Genomic DNA, 22940 nt, shown 5'->3' with positions numbered 1-22940 from the left:
CCCAGGGGACTGAACTTGTCTGCGGATATCACAGGATCCTGCTGGGAGGTGGTGCTCTACCGTGTCCTCTTGAACTGCCTCTTGCTAACTGAGCTTATAGTCACTGCTAGTTTTTTTTTCTTCTCTTGGGATTGTGTGGGGCTGCGGGGTGGAGTTCAGGATGCTCTTCTACAGGGGCTCTTTGCCTCCTACACGAGTGGGAGTTGGGGGGGGGTCTGTTGGTTGAGTGGGTAGTTGGGATCCATTGGTATGGTTGGCCTTGAGCGCTCTGTTTTGGGCCCGAGGTTGCCCATGCCGCGACAGATACTTCAGAGTTGTATGAGGTATTGGGGTGGGTGGCAGGGGACAGGGGGTTGGGAGTTGAGGGGGCTGGGGGTAGCTGGGGAGGGAGTGCACATGATTTCTAAGGCTTTGTTACTGACTGTGCTGTGCGCCTGGGCCTGGTGCTGGAGGAGTTTGTGTGGGGTCCCATTGGATTATGTCTGATACGTCAATTCTGGGGCTTCCCAGGGAGTCCATGCGCATACTGAGTTGGAATGTTAGGGGGATGCTAGATAAAATCAAGAGGGGGGCGATTTTACAATGGGGAAAGAGTGAGGCGGCAGACGTCTTACTGCTCCAAGACACGCACATGATGGGGACGAAAGTGCTCAGCCTGCAGAGATTTGGTTACCAGCAGGTCTTCCATGCTGGGTTTTCCAGGGGCTCCAGGGGGGTCGCCGTTCTGGTCCATCGTAGATTGGCTTATGTCCACGAGAGGCAGTGGGCTGACCCGCAGGGCAGATACATCTTTGTTAAAGGGATGGTGGGTACGGAATCAGTTGTGTTTGGTAGTGTGTATGCCCCCCCCCGTTGCAGTTGTCCCTGGCTGAACGATTGTTTGCGGGGAGGATGGAAATCCCGGACTCCCTAGCGGTGCTGGGTGGGAAGTGGACTGACATGATGGATGTGCATGTGGATCGTGGGAGGTTGCGGGGGACGTCGACTGCTACCGCCCCTACCCGACTGAATGCGATGGTGGACGGATTGGGCTGGGTGGATGCTTGGCGACACATGCATGCTAGGGCCCGAGAGTATACCTATGTCTCTGCTGTGCATGGGTCCTTTTCGCGGCTGGATTATGTCTTTGTGCCCTGTGGGTTTCTGAGTAGAGTGCGGGAGGCTAGCATCCTGCCTAAGGGGCTGTCTGACCATTCTCCGGTGGCCGTGGTGGTGGACTTGCATAGGCAGAAACAACCGTTCCGATGGAGGATGTCTTTGTGGCACCTTCAGCAAGATGACTATGTACAACACATGCGGGGTGCGATTGCTCACTATTGGAAAGAGAATTTAGTAGCGGATACGGATGTGATGGTGGTCTGGGAAGCCATTAAGCCTACTTTGAGGGGAATTGATATTGCGTGGTGTGCGGCGGCCCGTCGCCGGCGTCGTGAGGCCATAGTTGCGGCAGCGGCTCGTGGGGAGGCTCTGGAGCGGCGGTGTCAGGGACCGGGAGATGAGGTGGCGGTGCGGCTGCTCCTACAGGCGCAACAACCCTATGCATCCGTTTTGCTTGACGAGGCCCGACAGGGGTGGCTGGCCACACGAAGCCGGATATATCAGTGGGGAGACAAGTCCTGTACTATGCTCCACAGGCTGTGCCAGCGCACCCTGCAGCCACTTGCCCTGCCTGGACTCACGGACGGGGATGGTGTTACCATAACGGACCCGGCTGAACTAGCAGCTAGTTTTGCTCGTTATTACGCGGGGCAGTATGCACCGCAGGGTTGCCTTCCGGCCGATGCAGTGGACAAATTTATTGCCAACCTGCCCCGAGGGCTGTCTCCGTTGAGATGCGAGCGGCATTGGACCTCCCCCTCACGGCGGAGGAGCTGGGAGATGCACTGGGACAGCTCAACACAGGGAAGGCGCCCGGACCGAGCGGCTTCCCGTGTGAGTTCTATAAGAAGTTCCATCTCCAATTGGGGTCCCATTACAGGACTGCGCTGGGGGCGGCGCGGGAGATGGGTCGGCTGCCGGCTGACTGGCGCCACGCTGAGGTGGTGGTTTTTCAGAAGCCGGGTAGGCCTCCCGATCGCCATGACTCATATCGCCCTATATCCTTGCTTAATTTTGAAGCTAAGCTGTTGGCTAAGGCGCTGGCGAACCGTCTTCTCCCCTACGTGGCCGATCTAGTCCACCCGGATCAGGCTGGCTTTATGCCGCATAGGGCGACGCGGCACAATATACGACGGGCGCCGACGGCCGTGGCCACCATGGGGGCCACTGGAGAACGGGCTGCCCTACTGCTGGCAGATATAGATAGAGCCTTTGATTCGGTGAGCTGGACTTATCTATTTGCGCTCCTACCTCGTCTTAATCTAGGCCCGGTGTTTATTGCATATGTCAAGCTGTTGTATACCGACATTACGGCATCCGTGCGTATCTACGGAGCGGTCTCGGAATGGTTTCCCATAGGCCGGGGAAACCGCCAGGGGTGCCCGCTGTCTCCGTATTTATTTGCACTGGCCATGGAGCCCCTGGCCTCCTGGGTGCGCATAGACGCGTAGCTGAGGGGCTTTGTGTGGGATAGGGGACTCACGGATAGGATCGCGCTCTATGCGGACGATGTCCTCTTCTTTCTCACAAATTTAAATAGATCGGGCCCCCGGGTGTTGGAAATCATGCGTGTATTTGGCGTGGTATCGGGCCTCTATCTCAACCCACATAAGTCCACCCTATGGGTGCTGGGAGACGGGGCGAGTGCGGGCCCGTGGGCGTCGGCCTTGCAGGTGGCGGCCGGGGGCATAATGTATCTTGGAGTATTCTTGTCCGAGTCCGCGATGACCTCGTGGGAGCGCAACGTGATACCGGTGTGGGAAAGGGTCCAAGCGGATATTAAAACATGGTCCCAGATGCCTCTTACCATCTATGGACGGTCTGCGATCTTCAAAATGGTCGCACTTCCACGCCTCCTATATCAGTTGCAGAACCATCCGCACCCGATCGCACTTCAGTGGTTCCGGCAGGTCAATTCTATCCTAGGCCGCTTTTTGTGGGCCCGGGGTGCCGCCAGAGTGGCGCTGCGTACGTGTTTTCTATCCACGTATTGTGGTGGCCTGGCTACGTCAGACCTGCTGTCATATTATCAAGCCTCCCATTTGCTAGTATTGAATGAATGGTGGTACGGTGATGCAGGAGACCCGGCGTATGCTCTGAAGCGCTCACTGATGGGTGACTACACGCTGCACACAATATTATACTCAGCTAGACTCCGGAGACAGCTGCTGTGTGCCACACAGGTAGTCTTTGCGGTTTGGCGACAGGTGCTGCGCCGCATGGGCTGGTGGGGTAGGTTGACGGCGGAGACCCCATTGTGGCATAATGGACGGCTCCCCGCGCTGGCCTCGTTGCAGGGGTTTGGCGGATGGGATTCTATCGGAATCTCATCGCTTGGAGATGCTATGTCCGGCGTAAATCTCAAGTCATTCCAGGAGTTGCGGGATGAATTCCACATGCCCAAGACCCAATTTTTCAGGTACCTACAGTTGCCCCACGCGCTCGCGCCTAGTCTGATTGGTTTGGAGTCGCTGCCAGAATTCAGCCCCGTGGAAGCGAAGGTTTTCATGGGAGACCTCTGAGATAAAAAGGTGTACCATATCTATCAAACGCTAGTCACCCACTGTTCCACCTCCCTACTTCCGTTAAAAGACACCTGGGAAGGAGATGTCGGACCCCTAGATGAGGATGATTGGAGGGAGGCATTGGAGTCCCCGCGTGGGACCGCTATTGCGGTACGACTCCGACTGATCCAATTCAAATATTTGCATAGGGCTTACTATACACGGGAGCGGCTGTGGAGGGCGGGCCGGCCTGATTGTGTCCCCGGAGTGCCTGCGATGTGGAGCCGACATTGGGACCCTGCTGCATACCGTGTGGTCGTGTGCTGGCTTGACTCGGTTCTGGAATGGTGTGTGGAGCTGTCTGTCGGAGGTGCTGGTGTGGGATCTCCCCCGTACCCCTCGCTTGGGTCTTCTCCATGTGCTGGAGGGTGTGGGAGGGAATGTGTACAAACGTCATCTTTTGTTGTTGGGCCTAGTGGTGGCCAAGCGGGACTTGGCACGGGCGTGGAAGAATGAACGAGCCCCCCCCCCCTGAATGCGTGGAAGGCTGGAATGGATTATTTTATGGGACTGGAGCGTCCAGTGTTTGAGGCCAGAGGATGCCCACGGAAACATTACAAAATCTGGAAAAGGTGGGCTGAGTATAGGGGGTTGACTCTAGAGCCTCCGGCAGAGCCCGACGACGGTCCGGATCTAGACGATGGACTTCAAGCCTAGAGGGACCCACAGCGCCTGGTTTTGTGTCGGCACTTACGGGAGGCTTACTGTGATCACGTGCACTGGGTTAGGGAGTTGTTCGTTTTATTGATTGGGCTTTCCAGATATTGCGACCTGTGCTGCTATTGAGCAGTGATCTCCTGACTGTGGAGAACTGCATATATGCTTTTACCCGATCAATCAATAAAATTTGTTGTGGAAAAAAAAAACTTATTTACATACGAAGTTAGAGGTACTCTTAAGTGCAGTCTCAGTTCTAAGAACAAAAGGTCATTCCCTTAAAGTGCAATGTGCTACATCAAAATTCAAGATCTTGTTTAAATAAAATAAAAAAAAATAAAAAAAAACACAAGATCTAAAGTTCAGACACAATAATGCAATCACCATTCCTTTAGATGGAGAGATAAAGTGCAAAGAGTGCTGAATCGATCTCATTAAAGTGCAAAAAGTGGTCAATCAAATTCGTAAGTTCCTAAAACATCCTAGACCCTCCAGCAGTTATAATCAAGGTCTTATTTTTAATAAAGTACAGAGAAATACCAGAAGACCTAGGATTCAAACACGCTCCAGTACTTCTCATATTTTCTCACTGCTCCTGATCTTAATGCATATTTCTTTTCCATCCCTTGTATTTTAGATAGTTTTACTCTCCATGCATTAAAAGTGGGTACTTTATCTGTGTTCCACAATTGCAGTATTATGGATCTTGCTACTAGGACTGCAATAAATAAACTTTCATCATGCACAGAGGCAATAGAAGAGCATCCCAGAACTGGGATAGATTCATCAAGTGAGATTTGAGGATCTATCGTATTTCTGAGATATTTCTCAATCTCCTCCCATAAGGTCCGGATTTTTGAACATTCCCACATAACGTGTGTCCAGTTGCCCTTCTCTACACAACAAAAGCATTTATCTTCTAATTGCTGGTATATATTATGGAGAAAAGTGGGTGTTCGATAGATCAACCATTTCGAGTAAAATTGGATACGTTTAAAATTTGCTCCTCGGAATATAACTGCATTAAATTTATTTAATTTATTCCAGGTTGATTTACTAATCTGTATGTCTTTTCTTTTTCTCCATCTATCCCTGATTTTTTCATACAGCAGAGAAGATTTATTCTCATTTAAGATTTTTATCCAGATACTGACCTTCCGATGTATGGGGCCATTCAGGGCTTCACTTATGCAAGTTTTATACCGTAGTTTACCCATATCTAACTTTACCAGCATAGCGTTTAGTCTGATAAAAGACCATTTAAAAATTATATTAGAGTGTTGAAGCCCCATTTCAATCTCTTCCCATGTTTCCCAACAATTCCTCTCAATGAAATCCTGAATTTTATCATATCCATTTTCTTTCCACAAGCTCAATGTTTTTTTGTCCAAGATACCCATTTCTCCTGTATGCATATTCACAAGTCTGGTTGAGCTATTGATTCTTAGGATATAATAATATGCCAGGAGCTGGGCTCTTTGTTTGAATATCCATTGTAGGGTCTTATAACGTACTTTCTTAGGGTACTTGGTCACTCTCGATGGGTCGATAATGTTGAGTTCCCTTAAAATCTTTTTCATAAAGAAATTATCCGCAGTGATGTGCAAATGTCACATAATAGTAATCTCTAATATTTGGAAGAGATAGTCCTCCCTCCGCGACCGGAAAGTTTAAAGTGCCAGCCTTGGTGTCTTATTTGCCCGTAGGAAAGAAGAAAACATACCATCTATCTGCTTAAAAAGGAAGCCAGTATTGCGCATGGAGCTGCACTAAAAAGGAAGTTAAAAAGTGGAAGGATAGAAATGTGAATTAGGGCAGCGCATCCCATTATTGACAGTGGGAGTTGATTCCATCATATTAACTGAGAACGCACCCTTTTCAGTGGTGGAATATGATTTAGTAAATAGAGATCTTCCACCTTTTCTGTTATATAAATTCCTAAGTATCTCTTGGGGCGGGTATTATATATCTGTCTAAATTCAGTTAGTAAAGTGTTTACAGTGCAATTACATAATATAATTTCTGTTTTGGTTTTATTTATTTTATATCCACCTATTTTTTGGAAGTCCGAAAACACTTTCATAATTTCTGACTGAGTGGCTATCTTTGTATTAAAAAATAAAACGATATCATCGGCATAACGTTTTATGTTAGTCATTCCTATGACTGGTAGCGTATGAGCTCTTTTCTCCCGAATTGCAATTGCCAGTGGCTCAATAAATAAAGCAAATAAAATCGGGAAAAGGGGACAGCCTTGCCAAGTGCCTCTGTTTATTTGACATGCCCCTACGTTTACTGAGTTGATTAAAATCTGCGCCTGGGAGTTCCTATAAAGTTGCTTTAATAAAAATACAAATTCATTCGGAAAGTCAAACCTCTCCATGATCGCAAAGAGACAGTTCCACGAGACAAGATCAAAAGCTTTTTCGGCGTCTAAAAACCAGATCTGTGCCTCAACTTTATTAACACTAGAAAAATCCAAAGCTTCCAATAAAAGTTTATATTAGTATGGAGCTGTCTCCCTGCTATAAAACCACACTGGTCTGCCCCAAAGAGTGATCCTACCATCTTATTTAATCTATTTGCAAGTAGTTTGGTGAACATTTTGTAGTCAGCATTTAACAGGCTTATTGGCCTGTATGAATTTACATTTTCTCTATCTTTATCTTTTTTCAAAATACTGACTCTACCACTGCAATGCCAAAGGATTCCGGCGGGGTCCCCCCTCGTAATAAATAATTGGCAAGTGTTAAAAGCTCAGGGCTCAGAATTACAGAAAACGTTTAAAAAAAAATCCCCTGGGATACCATCTTCTCTGGGGACTTTGCAATTAGGCAGTGAGCTTATAACCATGTCTAGCTCTTCTTTTGTAAATTCAGCTAGGAGCAGTTCTTTAAAATCGCTTCCTAATTTTGGAATTTGGAATTCCTGTAGAAAATCGTGGATTGTTTCCAATGTAACCTGTTCAGTAGTCTGATAAATCTCTTTATAATGTTTAAGAAACATCTCACCTATGGATGATGTGGTTTTTATACGAGCATTGATTACTGTATCATATAAGCAGTCAACTCTATTGCGAACTTGATTTTCTTTAGCTTGTCAGGCTAGCAGACTCCCCGTATACTCACTCTCGTCATAATTGTTCTGCAGGTATAGACTACTAGGTGCATCCCCTAGCTCATAATAGAATTCCCTCATTTTTTGGGGGGCATTCAATACATCTTGTTTAGTAGCTGGGGTCCTATTTCTATAGTGCTCTTGATTTGCATGGGCCAGTCTAGATTGTAGTGCTATTCTCTCCTCTCTTTAAGCCTTCTGTTTTGGTATTTCTTTGGAGGTGATTAGGCCTCTCAGTGTGGCTTTAAAGGCATCCCATATTACATTAATTGGGGCCGAGCCTCTATTCAGGTTAAAAAAAGTTTTTTATCTCATTCTCAATTTCTGTACACCATTGCAGTTCTGCTAGGTTTAGTTTATTGAAGTACCATATTTTTGATACTTCCTTTTCTATATTGCCTATATTTATTTCCATCTTATTTAGTGCATGATCTGGGAATGCGTTTACTAAATGCTCGTATCTACTAATTTGGAGATCATGTGAGATTGGACGCCGAGTCATATTTTGCAGAGTGGCAAGAATATTCGCGTTTAAGTGGATTCTGAAAGCGCCAGTTATCCAATATGTCCAAATCTGTCTTGCATCCCTGTAGGGCTATTGCAACTTGTGGTTTATTTTGGCGCCCATCTTTTCTGGTAGAATCAACCATGGGATTTTGTAAAAAATGTAAATCCCCTCCCCATGTTATTTGACCTGGTATGCCCGTCAACGCTTGCTTTAATTGTAAAATAGGAAGCGGGTCATCTATAACTGGCGCATATATTGTGGCAAGTACTATATTTACATGATTCATTTTACCATGAAGGAATGCCCATCTACCACTCACATCTGAGTGTGAACCTTGAATGTGAAACTGGACGCGTTTACCTATAAAAATACTCACACCCCTCTGTGCCGTCCCTGATACAGATGAGAAACAATAACCCACCCATTTTCTTAACATTTCGCTGGAATCGGATAGGACCCTATCTTGTATAAAGATCACATCAGGGTGGAGATTTTTTAGCCACCTCTCTATAGCATTTCTTTTACGGCTGTTGTTCAATCCATTTGCATTCAAAGACATGAATGTCACCTCATTTCTCATCATACTTCAGTTTTAAACTTTGTGTGCAAAGGGAATATTTCTAAAGTGCAATAGGTGCAATAAAAGCAGAATGTGCAAAAATGTGCATGGTACAATTCCCAACAATGCTACAACGACACCAACATCGCCATAATTAATTATTACATGTTCTAAGAAAAGAACCATATTTGAATGAGCAAAATACGCGAATATTGGGCTAAAACATCTGATCAAAACAATGTAGCAATTGTGCAAAAAATAGTGTTAATGTGCAAATAGCGTAGTTGTCAAAGCAGGTATACAAAGTATATCTACAATGCAAGTTATACGAATATTGCACAAACACAACCGGCCTAAGCCTATGGCAATTGTGCAAAATTAGCATCAATGTGCAAGATCTCGCAGTTTGTCATTTTCAAGATGTGCAAAGAACATTTAAAGTGCAACTCGCGCATATATTAGAGCAGCATGGTAAACACAAAAAAAACAAAAACATGCATTAAAGTGCCTTAAAGTGTGATGCTCAATCTAAAAGATACTATGCATGAATCAAGAAAAGAAGATGCCTCAATGAAATAACTTCCCTTAGCAGCATTATTCACCTTACTGTTACTTTTGAGACTCTTATACAGCTTAAAGAAAAGATTTTCTCTCTTTTTTTCCCCCCTTTCTGTCTATGGACTCTCTTTTTTTCACTGCTTCACCCCCTCCACCTTCCCCCCACCCCACTCCCTCTAGGAGGAACGAAAGCCCCAACTGTCCCACTGTTGTTCCCTCTTCCTTCTTCTTCTTCTTCTTGGTTGCCATCTTATTGCATCCTTTTGCGTTTCCTGATTCACCTTGCATCCGCCCATCAAAGGAAAACGTTTTTAAATTTCTGGACTCTCTCGACTTTTAACTAATTCTCATTCTCTTATATATTAAGACCTTCCAAGAAAGTTTGGGCTTCTTGTGTGTCCGTAAAAATAAAAAAATTCCCTTTAGCTATTACTTTTAATTTGGACTGCTGGACAATCATCGCCTGTGCACCTCTGGCCTTGAAAGAGTCAATCATTTTAACAAAGGACTTGCGTCTGTGAGCCGAGGCAGCTGACATATCAGAGAAGATTCTAAAATTCTTGACTTCGTCGGTATGAAAAGTTCTCCTAGATATTGCCATATTTAAAATTCGCTCTTTAATCCTACAGTCTGAAAAGTTCATTAGGATGGTTTGCGGATATTTAAGATTAACAGGTTTATGTGCAGGTACCCTGTGTGCTCTCGTGATTGTTAGATCACCTTGTAGCTCAGGTATCGCCTTTTTCAATAGAGCCTCGGTCCATTTCACCATTTCTATGCCCTCCAGCCCTTCTGAAACTCCTACGAGGCGTAGGTTGGATCTTCTATTATAATTTTCTAAGTCTTGTAGTTTTGACTCCAGCTGAGACTTATTTTTATTCAGCCCATGGAGATCCTTCTGCATGGAGGTGACGGTATCTTCCAAGGTTGAAACCCGGACCTCTGCCTCTGTGACCCTTCTTGGCAGATTGCCTAGATTCTCCTCCATCTTTGTCAGCCTGCTATGTAGTTGAGATATTTCAAATGCTTGTGATGATTTAAGATTTCTTATTTCTTGGAGAATGGTTATTAACATTTCTTGCACTGAAATATCTTGCAGGCGTATTTCCTTTTCCGACACTGATACCAGTTCTGACTCAGGTAGCTCAGGCAGGGAAATCAGTTTATTGGATAGAGCCTCTACGCCATCTATCTTTTGCGACAACTGTTGTGTTACCTGAGTCTCCTGGGTCTCCGGGCTTAGCAACTGGGCAGAACAAGGTGCGATTGGAGAGATAACTGCATTTACTTCTGCAATATCTACACGGTCTGCAGGTTCAGGTGTTCTATTTGACTTTGATTGGGGCTGTGGTTGTAGGTGTGGCTGTATGGCTTGAAGTGGCAGGGGTGGCTAACGGTAGATAGTGCCTTCTGGCATTGCACATCTTGTACATCGTGCACATCTTTGTCACTCGTTTGCCCTTTCAGCACCTCCCGGCTTAGTTGAGGGGTGCTGGTGAGTTTACCCCGTGTCGCCAGAGGCTTACTGAAGAGGGGGTATTGTTTGGAATTTAACTGGTTCTCTTCCCCTCTATTCAGGGTCCCCCTGCTTCATCCTCTCCATCTCCTTCACCCTTATCACCTACAGCTAGCATACTTAGCTCTGCCGATAATTCAGACAATGTCTCTGCCTCTTCATCTTCCTCCTCCTCTTCCTCTTCCAAGGATTTTGCAGAGGCATTTTGTCTATTCTTCTCTGCTAATGCTAGCACTCTGATTTTTAGATCCGTTCTTTGCTGCGCATTTCTTCTCCCTTTCCTAGCACCCTTAGACACAAGTACGGGCGCTGGCGGTGACTGACCAGTTTTTAAGAACTACTTTGCTGTCCCAGCCTTGGTCTGTTTACTTCTCACTTTCGCTGGCATTTTCTTTCCCCTCCCCCTCTTTTTAAAGCGCTTTGGCACAAGGGAGACTAGCTGCCAGTAGATGAATGTTGCACAAAGGATGTCGGTAGGAGCTCTGGCTGACCAGGTACGCCTCGAGCAGCTCAGTCAATGCTCCAGCCCCTTTAGCAGCCCCTGTTGATACATTTGGAATTCAGATAGAAGCCCTCTTTATTATTTCCAGCACCAGAGCCAAATATGATCCAATGTGATCAAACTCCCCCTAAGGAGACCCACACCACCACCTTTTTTGAGCCTCAGACGAAAACTGCTCTATGTATTCAAAGCTCAGGTTACAAGTCCCAGGTTTCAAGTTTCAAGCTTCAAATTTCAAACTTTTTTCAAAAGCGTTTTTTTATCAGAATTCAAGTTCAAACTTCTTAGCATTTCCCAAATATTTCAAGTGCATGTTTCTAAATACTCTAAAGGCTCAAATTTTTCTGGGGCTATTGATGTATAATGGCGGTAGTACTGCTCCTTACCGTACCTTCCTGCTACCCTCTTGTAATTTTACCCTGTCTGTCTTATCAGTCCAGGCAGGTTAGTTCGCCGGTGGTGTTATTTGCGCTCCCAGTATTTCACCTGCAGTCCCTCTATCTGGCGGACGGGGGGCTTGGGGGAGGGAGCTGACCGAAGGGAGGTCTCCTCCCCCGGGCATTTTGGGAGGGCTGCGAGGGGTTAAACAAAATGTAGAATTTTCTAGAATTGGGCTGGTCTAGTAGGTTTTAGCCAGCCCAATTATAAACTCCTGTGTTCCCCCTCCTAGCCACCATTTTAGGTTTGGTGACCTTGTGGCTAGGAGGATAGTTAGCGTTTTTTGTCTGGTGATTATTTGAAGAGTTTTTTAGGGTAGCCCCCTTTAGTGTTTATTGTTGCCACTTTTTCATCGTTTAAATGGAGGACTATCGAGTGCTGGAAGCGATGAGGCTTCTGTCCGAAGCAGGTCGCATGGATCTGTTGGTGGGAGGGGGGCCGGCGCGCCCTCAGCGCCAGGCCTCCTTTGGTGTTTCTGCCGCGGTTATGGCGTGCTCCTCACCGAAGAAGAGACGCTCCGGGCAGGTAAGTGAGAGGGGCCGGTCCCGTACGAGGAAGCCGGCCCCTCCTGTGCAAGCGCGAGTGGCGGTTGGGGCAGGGGGAGCTCCGGAGGTGTCTGGCGTTCCTGTGGGGCATGCGAGTGAGGCGGGAGGCGCGCTGGTTGTCCCTGCGGCGGTGCGGGCGGGCAGTGTGGCTCCCGATGAAGCGTTAGCTTCGGCTTTGTCGTCAACGGGCAGGCGGGGGGGAGAGGGAGCAAGAAGCGTTCCGCCTCAGACCCGTTAATTGAGCGTCGGTTGGAGCCTGAGCATGTGGTTGCTGCGCGAGGAGCGCGCAGGGGCTCTGTGCAATTTAGTGATTTACAAGGGGTATGCCAAGAGCAGGTTGAGCCCAGTTTAAATCCTTCAGAGCTGGTTGTTGCTGAGACACAGTTTATATTTGATGCAGGCACTCGGGTTTTATTAACCCCTTCTAGACATTTAGTTCCAGGAAAACATGTTGTGGGAAGGATAGTTCCAGGCAGGTTTGTATCAGGTGGGGTGGAGGGCTCTGGGGGTTTGGAGCCTCAAGTTGGTCAGGTATTTTCTTCTCATGATGTTGGTGCTGGTCAGGTGGAGGTGGAGGGTAATGTGGGCAGCCCTTTATTGTTTTCTACTCCTGGTTCTTCTGTGGGTGCTGCATTGTCTGTGGGGGGGGTTCCAGGGGAGAGGGAGAGTGGGCTCAAATGGGGGAGGGGGGGTTCGGTTTCTGGTGTTGCTTTGGGGCTGGAGGCTTCTCGGCCAGGGGGTGCTGGGTCTTTTGGGTTCATGGAGGTGGATGACCATTTTCAGAGGAAGGGTAGGGGTGTGCCACTGGTGGGCCATGGAGCTTTTTCTTGTGATGTCAATGTTGCAGGTCATGTACCTGGTGCAGGGAGTTTGGGGCTTGGAGGGGCGGTGGTGGGTAATTCTGCGGGGGTTTGGCAACCTGTGGTAAGGAGTGTAGGGGGTGTTGGTTTTCCTGGCACAACGTCACAGCATGACAGGGGTTTCAGGCAAGTAAGTGGTGGGCCTGTACAGGGGCCTTTGGATGCTGTTCCATATTGGTGGGGGGTTGCAGGAGGCCCCTCTTTGATGTTTGGTTCTCCTGGGTGGGAGCATTTTGGTGCTGGTTTGGCGCAGCGTGGATTACAGAAGGATGGTGAGGGTCAAGATTGGCGTGCAGGGGCTCCTTTTCGGGCTTCTTCTACAGCGGTGGCGGTTGATGATTGGAGTGAGGATGAAGAGGTGATAGGCGACTCTCCGGTCAGGGAGGTGCCTTTGAGGGGTAGTCTTAGAGGGCGTTCTTTGGATAGGTTTCCAGGGATGGTTGTTGGTTCTAATTTGCAGGGGACAGGGTCTGCGTCAGGTGTTGTATTTAGGGATCCTAGCACACCAGTCCAAACTTTTTCTTTTCAGGACAGGGATAGGTGCGGCGGTCCAGACTTGGCAGGGCGTGGTCCAGTCCAATTTCGCCGAGGTGAAGTGAGGAGAATGCCTAGCGCGGCCCTCTCTGTTCCACCGAGGGAACCCGCCGCGCTCAGCACACGAGGTCCGGCGTGACCCCGCTGGCCCCAACGAATAGCAGGTCTAGGTGGTCCACCTTACCGTCGGCTATGGAGCCACAGAGTCAGTGCAAGGGGAGTTACAGGCGTGTACAGTCTGCTCCCCCTCCTGGAGGTTCTTCACAACAATTAAAATGTAATATTGCTGATGCCGGGTTAGGTAAGACCCGTAGTGTGGTGTTTCCTGCTGAACTCGATTCAGTGGTCCTGGATTATGATGAAGATAGTCCTGAAGAAGGAGAGTTACGGGAAGTAGAGGGGGGGAGCCCTCTCATGTGTCTAGTAGTGTTTTTCAGGCTCAGGCGGTGTAAAGACAAGTAACGGAGAGAAGAGAACACGACCCGTCAGTCAGGGCGCCTCGAAGACAGGATACATTGGTATCGGCACCACGGGCAGAGCCTGCGAGAGTGGTCTCTTTGTTACCAGGTGAGCAGTTAGCTGCACAGGCCAAACCTTCTATGGTGTCTGTGGGCACAGGAGGGGAAGGGGCTGTTGGGGTTGGTGAAGGGCGGTTGCTGAAGGGACGTTACGTTAAAGACACTGCTGTGGGCACTGACAATGTTTTAGAGATAACAGGTAAAGTGGAGAGTAGTACTTGCACTGAAGCTCCAAGTGGGGTAAAAGAGCCATTGGCTAGCAAGGAATTGAAAGTTAAAAAATTGCCTTATATGGGGGTCACGAAGCCTTTGGGTGCCCATTTGATGTTGGCTACAAAAGAGCGTATTTGGAAGGGAGAATATGTTGAAATTCTTAAGCTGCTACACCGGGAAGTCCGGTCCAAAGAAGGATCGAAAGAAGAAGAGTTTGAGCTGGCAAAACGACCCAGAGTTCCGTTGACCATTGAGAATTGGACGGCTGCTTTCCTTATTTATGCGAGTGTGTATTGTGAAAAATATCCAGAGCGCAGCGTGTCTCTTTTTAAATACATGGATGTTATACGTAAGGCTCAGCTTACTGGGGGGGGTTTGCTTGGTCCCAATATGATGAGGAGTTCAGGGCCAGGATGGCTTGGGATCCGGAGGCCAAGTGGGGGGAGCTGGACACTGATTTATGGCAGCATACTATGGGATCTGCAACGGGGGGTAAGACGATTTTTACAGCCAGTGGTCTCCCCTTAATTTACCGGCCCTTTCAGGGCAAACCCACCCGGGGAGGGGTGGGGAGTAGTTCAAACACACAGTCTGGAGTTGGCACATGCTGGGAATTTAACAAAGGGTCCTGTAGTAGAGAATATTGTAAGTTCAGACATGAATGCTCCGGTTGTGGTAAGCGGCACCCCTTGGCTAGATGCTGGGATAACAAGCCAGCAGGAGGTCAACAGGGGAAACAGTCAGGTGCAGGTGGTTCGGGGACGTCCCAGCAGTTTTCAGGGGGTAGGGGATCTAGAGGTAATCAGGGTATTGGGCCCAAGGGCTCATACGCCGGTTAAGTTGGAAAAGTTGCGCCTTGCACTTCAGGATTATGATGATGAAGCTGTGAAACAGAAATTGTTGGGAGGTTTTGAATTTGGATTTCATTTGGGTTACATGGGTTCCAGACAAAGGAGATGGTCTGCTAATTTGAAATCAGCGTCTGAGCATGGCGCAGTGGTGCAAGAAAAATTGAATAAAGAAGTGCATGAAGGAAGGATGGCTGGCCCTTCTCATGATTGGCCGATCCATAATTTGATAATATCACCTATTGGTGTGGTCCCTAAAAAAGATCCGGGACAATTCAGGCTCATTCAGCACTTGTCATGGCCGGAAGGGTCGTCTGTAAACGATTTTATTGATCCAGATTCTACTTCGGTCTCTTATTCCTCAGTTGACGTGGCCATGTCACTTGTTGTGACCGCGGGCGCAGCTGCTGAGATGGCTAAGTGTGATATTAAGTCTGCTTTCCGGCTTTTACCTGTCCATCCAGATGACTGGAGTCTACTGGGCATACAATTTTCAGGACAATGGTATGTGGACAAGGCATTGCCGATGGGTTGCTCCATGTCATGTGCTCTTTTTGAGTGTTTCAGCACTTTTCTACAATGGTACTTTACTCATCAGTCTGGTCACTCACTGGTAACACACTACCTAGATGACTTTTTCTTTGTCGGGTCCCCGGGCTCCACGGAGTGCCAGTCTGCTCTGGACACTTTCCAAGGGCTTATGGAGGATCTGGGAGTTCCTTTAGCTCCCGAGAAGACTGTGGGTCCTGTCACTGTTTTGTCCTTTTTGGGAATTGAAATTGATTCCGTGGCAATGCGGGCTCGCTTGCCAGAGGATAAAAAAGTGAAGATGCTGGAGTTGCTGGAAACCATGTTGTCAAAACAAAAAGTGATGGTGAGAGATATTCAGGTGTTGCTAGGTCACCTCAATTTGGCGTGTAGGGTGGTGAGAACAGGGAGGACTTTTTGTCGCAGATTGGGCAGGGCCCTTGCAGGTCAGCATTTGCCTCACCACCGTGTTCGCTTGTCTGCTGGTGTCAAGGAAGACTTGAGAATGTGGAAATTTTTTCTCTCTTCTTTTAATGGTGTACCTTTGCTTCGGGATGTTGACTTCCAGTGGGATGTGCAAATGTTTTCTGATGCAGCAGGCAGTGAAGGATTTGGTTTGTATTGGAATGGGAGATGGTGTGCAGAACGATGGCCGGATGAGTGGTTGAATGGTGGTCGCAGCATAACCTTTTTGGAGCTTTTCCCTTTACTGGTGGCTTTGACTCTGTGGTGGGAGGTCTTGGCACACAAGAGGGTGCTTTTGGTGTGGACAACATGGCTGTGGTGGAGATTGTTAATCGACAGTCCGCCAGGGATGAACAGGTCTTGAAGCTCATGAGAGTCTTCGTGCTGGGCTGTTTGAAACACAACATTCACTTTCGTGCTTTGCACATTCCTGGTTTGGACAATGACATTGCGGATGCTTTGTCTCGTTCACAGTGGGGGAGATTCCGTGGACTGGCCAGGGAGGCAGACAGATCACCAACCCCGATGCCGATTCATCTCTGGCACGTACGCAACGTTGGGTCTTACAACTGGTGGTAGGTTCTTTATCTGTGTCTACGCGTTCAGCTTATTCTCTGGCTTGGAGGGAGTTTCTGGAGTCCGGCGCTTGCAGGCGTGAGGAGGTTTGGCGTCATTCTGAGGATGTGGTGCAATTCATTTTAGATCTCATGGATAAAGGTTTGACTACAGTAACTATTGCAGGAAAATTGGCAGGGATAGCTTTCATGGGTAAGTTGGTTAGGGGTTATTCTCCTTCGGCAGGTGAGATTGGCAGGAGAATGCTTGAGGGCTGGGCTAGAGAACAAGGTCATTCTAGTAGATTAAGGGCCCCTTTATCTTGGCAGACGCTGGCTCGGTTGATAGCTATTTTGCCTTCGGTTTGTACAGATGACTTTGAGTCTTGCTTGTTCTCCATGTTAATGGTATTTATGTTTTTTGGAGCTTTTAGGGTTTCGGCGTTGTTGGGCTCAAAATGTAAGTGTGGAATTTTTTGGCGTGATGTGTTTTGTTCTGATGAGGGGGTGCATGTTTGGTTAGCTAGTTCCAAAACTGATCAGAAGAAGTTGGGGAAAGGAGTGTGGTTGGATGCGCGCTCTCCTAAGATCACTTGCCCTTTGCTGTTGGCCCGGCGCTGGCGTTCTTTATCAGGGGGTGGTGATGATGCTCTTGTTTTCCAGCATATTAATAACACTCCTGTTACAGCATACCAATTTCGTATGGTTTTGCGCAAGGCGTTACAACACTTGGGTCTGGATGGGAATTTATATGGTACACATTCTTTCCGGATTGGTGCTGCAACTGAAGCTTTTAATAGAGGATGGACGCAAAGGGATATCATGAGGTTGGGGCGTTGGTCTTCGAACTGCTTTCAGCGTTACGTGAGAGGTCAGGCGGAGGAGGCGCATGCGTCATCTTCCTTTCCATAAGCTTTAACTATGTTTTCTTTTACAGGATCAGTAGCTGGGCCCCGTTCTCCAGTGGTGACAGTCTGGATAGTTGGGCATTCCTTCGTGAAATGGGCCCGAGTCCAGGCGGCGCAGAGTTACTTCGGAGAGCTTTTGGGTTTTAATGCTCACATGTTTAACATTGTTTGGAAGGGGAAAGGTGGTATGCTCTGGAGAGAGTTAATTCCATGTCTCAACAACAGTATGGTGGGCGGGCTATGTCCTGACATTCTGGTGATTCATTTGGGGGAGAACGATCTCTGTTCCACTAAGGGTGTTGTATTGTTGCGAGCTATCAAGAAAGATTTGAGTCTCATTAAAGAGTTTTGGGATGGTTGCCATGTTTTCTGGACTGAACTAGTTCCGCGTAGGATTTGGAAAGGAGCGGTAAATCCCAGAGCTGTAGACAGAGCCAGGAAAAAGTTAAATTCTGAGGTTTCTAGATGTTGCCGTTTGCTTGGTTTCAGCAGGATTTCTCATAGAGAGATACGATTTGAGACAGTGGAATTTTTCAGGGGCGATGGTGTTCACCTTTCCAGAGTAGGGATGGACCTGTATTTGTTGGAGTTGCGTGAAGTTTTGGCACGATCACTGACGATGCAGCGTTGAATTTTGTTAGTATATGCTTCTATTTTCATAGTTGGGGGGGCAGAAAGGGGGGTGGTGTAGTTTTCCTTCCCCCCCCTACCTTTCTGGGTGGCGGGGCTTTTTGTTGTTTCGGTGCTGTTTATTGTAAAGTTTTTGGTGAGTATTGGTCTGATTCATTGATTGACAGGTAAAGGGGAAGTTGGTCATTGCTTGACCGTTCAGGTTTTGGGGGGTCTTGACAGGGGTGAAGGGTCAGGCAGGGTTTTGGTTATCGAGGGCCTGGTTTTCATTATGTGATTGGGGTTGTTGATGACGTAATGTGTTAAGTGATGACGTTATGATTTAATTGATGATGTAATGCTTTATTGAGGATGTTATGTTTATAATGTTATTTGTAATGTTTTAATGCTGTATTGTTGGGTGGGGGAGGGGCCAAAGAATTTTAGGGGAGGGGGTGGGGGCGGGGTTTGAAGTTAATTATTTATTTAGTGAGGTCTAGATTTGGAAGGCTTTGCCAGGGTTATATATATTGTAATGTGCACATGTTTCCTAATAAAGCGGCCTTTTTCACACTCAAATAATTTGGTCTACTTTTCTCATTCCCCCTCGCCCTCCCTCCCAAGGGGGGCTTGGGGGAGGGAGCTGACCGAAGGGAGGTCTCCTCCCCCGGGCATTTTGGGAGTGCTGCGAGGGGTTAAACAAAATGTAGAATTTTCTAGAATTGGGCTGGTCTCGTAGGTTTTAGCCAGCCCAATTATAAACTCCTGTGTTCCCCCTCCTAGCCACCATTGTAGGTTTGGTGACCTGGTGGCTAGGAGGATAGTTAGCGTTTTTTGTCCCTCCCTCTAATTTTTTCTGGACTCTTGGTGATTTTTCCTTTCCTCCTTCTTTTTTGTAGTGATTTTATATTCCCTTACTTTTTTATAGTTTTCTTCTTTTGTGTCTAAAGGCTGTTTTCTTGTTAACAGGTGTTCAAGGGGTTTTTGGTTTGTATTTGTCGCTAGGAACAGGTGCAGTGCGGGGCTTTTTGTTGTTTCGGTGCTGTTTATTGTAAAGTTTTTGGTGAGTATTGGTCTGATTCATTGATTGACAGGTAAAGGGGAAGTTGGTCATTGCTTGACCGTTCAGGTTTTGGGGGGTCTTGACATGGGTGAAGGGTCAGGCAGGGTTTTGGTTATCGAGGGCCTGGTTTTCATTATGTGATTGGGGTTGTTGATGACGTAATGTGTTAAGTGATGACGTAATGATTTAATTGATGATGTAATGCTTTATTGAGGATGTTATGTTTATAATGTTATTTGTAATGTTTTAATGCTGTATTGTTGGGTGGGGGAGGGGCCAACGAATTTTAGGGGAGGAGGTGGGGGCGGGGTTTGAAGTTAATTATTTATTTAGTGAGGTCTAGATTTGGAAGGCTTTGCCAGGGTTATATATATTGTAATGTGCACCTGTTTCCTAATAAAGTGGCCTTTTTCACACTCAAATATTTTGGTCTACTTTTCTCCCCCCCCCCCTCGCCCTCCCTCCCAATACGGGCCGTCCCTCGAGCCGTTCTGCGTGTGCCTCTGCTCCGTTACGCTTGTGTTCGTGCTCCTGTTCCGCTCTGCCCAGTTCAATCGAAGCGGAAACAGGAGCGAGCAAGGGAGGACACACAGGAAGGCAATGCTGCGTCGCGCCGCAGTAAACGCTACGACCGTGGCGAGAATCAATGAGGGAACAAGCAACAAGCGGCAGGCTGAAATGACTGGAAATTGAAGGTTTTCAAAGCCTCAATGCCTCATTGCATGGGAGCCAGATTGACGCCCAGCGTTCAGCGGTCGGCGGCCATCAGCGAGCAGGGCGGAGCTTGGCGAATCAGGAAGCGCTCAGGCAACGTGCGTGGGCACGTCACATTGTGTGAAAAGTTGGATTATTTTTTCTTGGAACAAGTTTAGGCTGAGAAACAATTCAGTGTATTATGCATGTGGAAAAGCCGATGCCAAGGAAATGCTGATGTACTCATTCAAATCTCAGGAGAAAAGTAACACATAACGTTAAAATAAACTTATTTTGTCATCCATAGACTACTCGAGTTTCCCACATTAGCATTCAACCAGATCATAATGCAGCACACATAAAAACTGAAAATATGTGCTTACCTGATCCCCTTTTAGTTACAACCTTCAAGCTCTGTGCTAGAGAAGCATACAAGAGAATCAAGTGTGGTATAGGCGCTTTCATCTTCCAGCTTTCGGAGGCTGCGTCCTAAAAGAGCAAAGTATACAAATATATAACATTACCATTTCTTATTTAAGGCAAGATTTACTAATAATATTGCTGGTCTGTGAAACTGTGTACATTGACTAGGAGCTGTTCACAGAACGACCTATTCATTACGAGAGCAGCCAGGTCAAAGTCCTAAAAACTGGCTACAAAGTACCTTTTTCTCGGTATGTTAGTGAGCATAATAATGATACCAACGCATAAGTAGTAGAAATAATCATAGTGCACCCAGTGTTCAATGATTGCAAATAATGTGGTCGGAAAGTTACAAGAGGCGACCACTCTTCTTTCACATGCGCCCAGGCTGATAAAGTGCACATGAGCTATTTATCTATGAAGATTTTTTTTAAGATATATATTGCGAATTGGGGCTGTGTTTCGATTGAGGCAGACCACCTCATCTCCATGGAATCGCATCCCAAGGTGAAAAGAGGCAAACATGAGAATCTATGCATTTTTGGGTGTTGGCCTACTCAACCACAAGTTACTTAAGTGAACTTTTGAAATTGCCTCAACCCATTAGCTCATTTGGCTTGTGAAACCCCAGCTTTCACTTCGTAGTTAGTGTAGTGAGCCACCCGGCGAATCCCCTACAATGTATCACCTTCAACTTCCTGGGCCAGGCGCGGACCAGGGAGTATATATTATCATAATAAATGTGACTTCAGCGCTCCGGGCACAGACCAGGGAGTATATAATATAATAATAAACATGACGTCAGCGCCCCTGGCTGACGGCACGGACCAAGTAATTAGTGTGGTTGTGTGGTTATTCTCTCCCCATAGCATAAGCCTGAGACCTGCCTGGGACCAACCCGCTACAGTTAGGACAAATCACGTTTGTTCATGTTGGGGACTCATTGATAATTCAGTCACTAGCAATCCATAACAGTGCCATAGTTATAGTTGGAAAAAAGCTGGTATACGCCAATGGTATATTATATCTGTACCAAGCATCAAACTATGTGAGATAAAAACAACAAACACGTTCGTTATCATAGATTTTCAATAAACAATGACCCCCAAAAAGCTCCCAATGCATTACAGTTTACAAAAATATGAAATTAATCAGCGTCCTCTAAACCACATCTGGAACTTTTAGAATATGACCTCATCGTCCATTCAAACATCTAGTATGGTGTATATCCTATCATATTAATGAATTTGAATTGCAGTAGTTTTAAGCTAGTAGTTACAAATGTATCATAAGCAAGCTACAATCCTTCATGAATACCCGCTGGTGACATTTCTTACCATAATTTAGTGGACTACTTTCTAACCAGACTGATTTTAGCCGTCATCAATAATTATCATGAATGCCTGATAAAGAAGCTTATAGCAATGTTCTTATTATATTTTCTTAATACTTCTGAGGCTTTTCCTGTTAAGGTTACTGTTTGTAGGCCATGAAGAAGACACATATCTGTAAACATTTCTAAAAAATCCATTCAAAGGGTGATCAAATTTCCTCGGAAACTTGGTAAAAGAATGAAATGATCTCTCATGGAAAAGATTACCTACTGCGTTGAGATCCTTCTGCATCCAAACTTTGTCCAGCGTTCATTGGACGTATTTGGCAAAGACATAACGACTCCCACCACAACAATTATGAACTGGATAGATGGCTAGCAGCACGGGTTCGTCCTACAACAGGGCACCAAGGCACACACAAATGTGGCTATTTCTATATTCAATGTTTTAGGATTTCTTAGTATCCCTGCTGGGATGATTTTGGTAGACACAAAAAAAACCTTTGATAAGGTATCCTCGTCATTTTTTTAAAGGAAAACTATGTCAGTGATGGGCTTTGGAAAAAGAATGCTTACAGGCAATGTACACAAATCTGTATGGCAGGATTCCTAGTATGGGAGATACATTAGGAAAAATCAACATAGGGAGAGGGTCCCCTTTCTCCACTGCTATTTCCACTTTACCTGGAGAGCTACCTGTGACACCTGAGGATCTAATTTCATAATCATCCTCTTAAAATCAACTCAACTAAATATAATTTGCTGCTCATGTGGGTTACAGTGCCATTTTTACGTCAAAAACTCTACTAGCTATCTCCGCACATGAAGAAAAAGCCAAAACCTTTGGCTCAATATCAGGATAAAGGATGAATATCTCTAACAACCAAATGATATTTAAACGATCAAAACCACCTGGGATGATGAATACATATACTCTGCTACATATATATGGATACAGGTTTCCTCTCAATGCATAACGGAATATCACTAAAGTAAGATGCGCTAGTTTCTAAATCTAAACAAATGTTCGAGTGCTGGCTTTGGCTACCCATATGTCTCTACAGGAGAAGAAACCTAATCAAGATGTTGGTATTGCCCAACTTCCTACACCTCTTCAGAGTGAAATATGTGTATCTACCTGCCATCTTTTTCCAAAACATTGAGAGGTCCAAAGGGAAGTTTTTCTGGCAATATTAACACCCTCACAGGGCAAGTTGCTATCTCCAACTCCCAATAGGGTTGTATGATGTAACAACGCGTGTTATTACAACGCGTGTTATTACAACGCATGCTGTTACATCGCAGTCGTTACAACGACTGCATGTTACC

General features: G+C 46.5%; 1 protein-coding gene across 1 annotated transcript in view; it reads right to left on the bottom strand.

Annotated features, from left to right (window-relative positions):
• Positions 1–22940, bottom strand: part of IL1RAPL1 (interleukin 1 receptor accessory protein like 1) — a 2344491-nt gene that overhangs the window by 1461632 nt on the left and 859919 nt on the right. Inside the window, exon 3 of the mRNA XM_078656096.1 lies at positions 20239–20344. Coding sequence (XP_078512222.1) covers positions 20239–20320 — 82 coding nt within the window. The 5' untranslated portion in view covers positions 20321–20344. The remainder of the gene's footprint in view (positions 1–20238; positions 20345–22940) is intronic.

This window comes from Lissotriton helveticus, chromosome 8 (genome assembly GCF_964261635.1).
Source record: "Lissotriton helveticus chromosome 8, aLisHel1.1, whole genome shotgun sequence".
Classification (NCBI taxonomy): Eukaryota; Metazoa; Chordata; class Amphibia; order Caudata; family Salamandridae; genus Lissotriton; species Lissotriton helveticus.
This window is presented reverse-complemented; position numbering and strand designations above follow the sequence as displayed.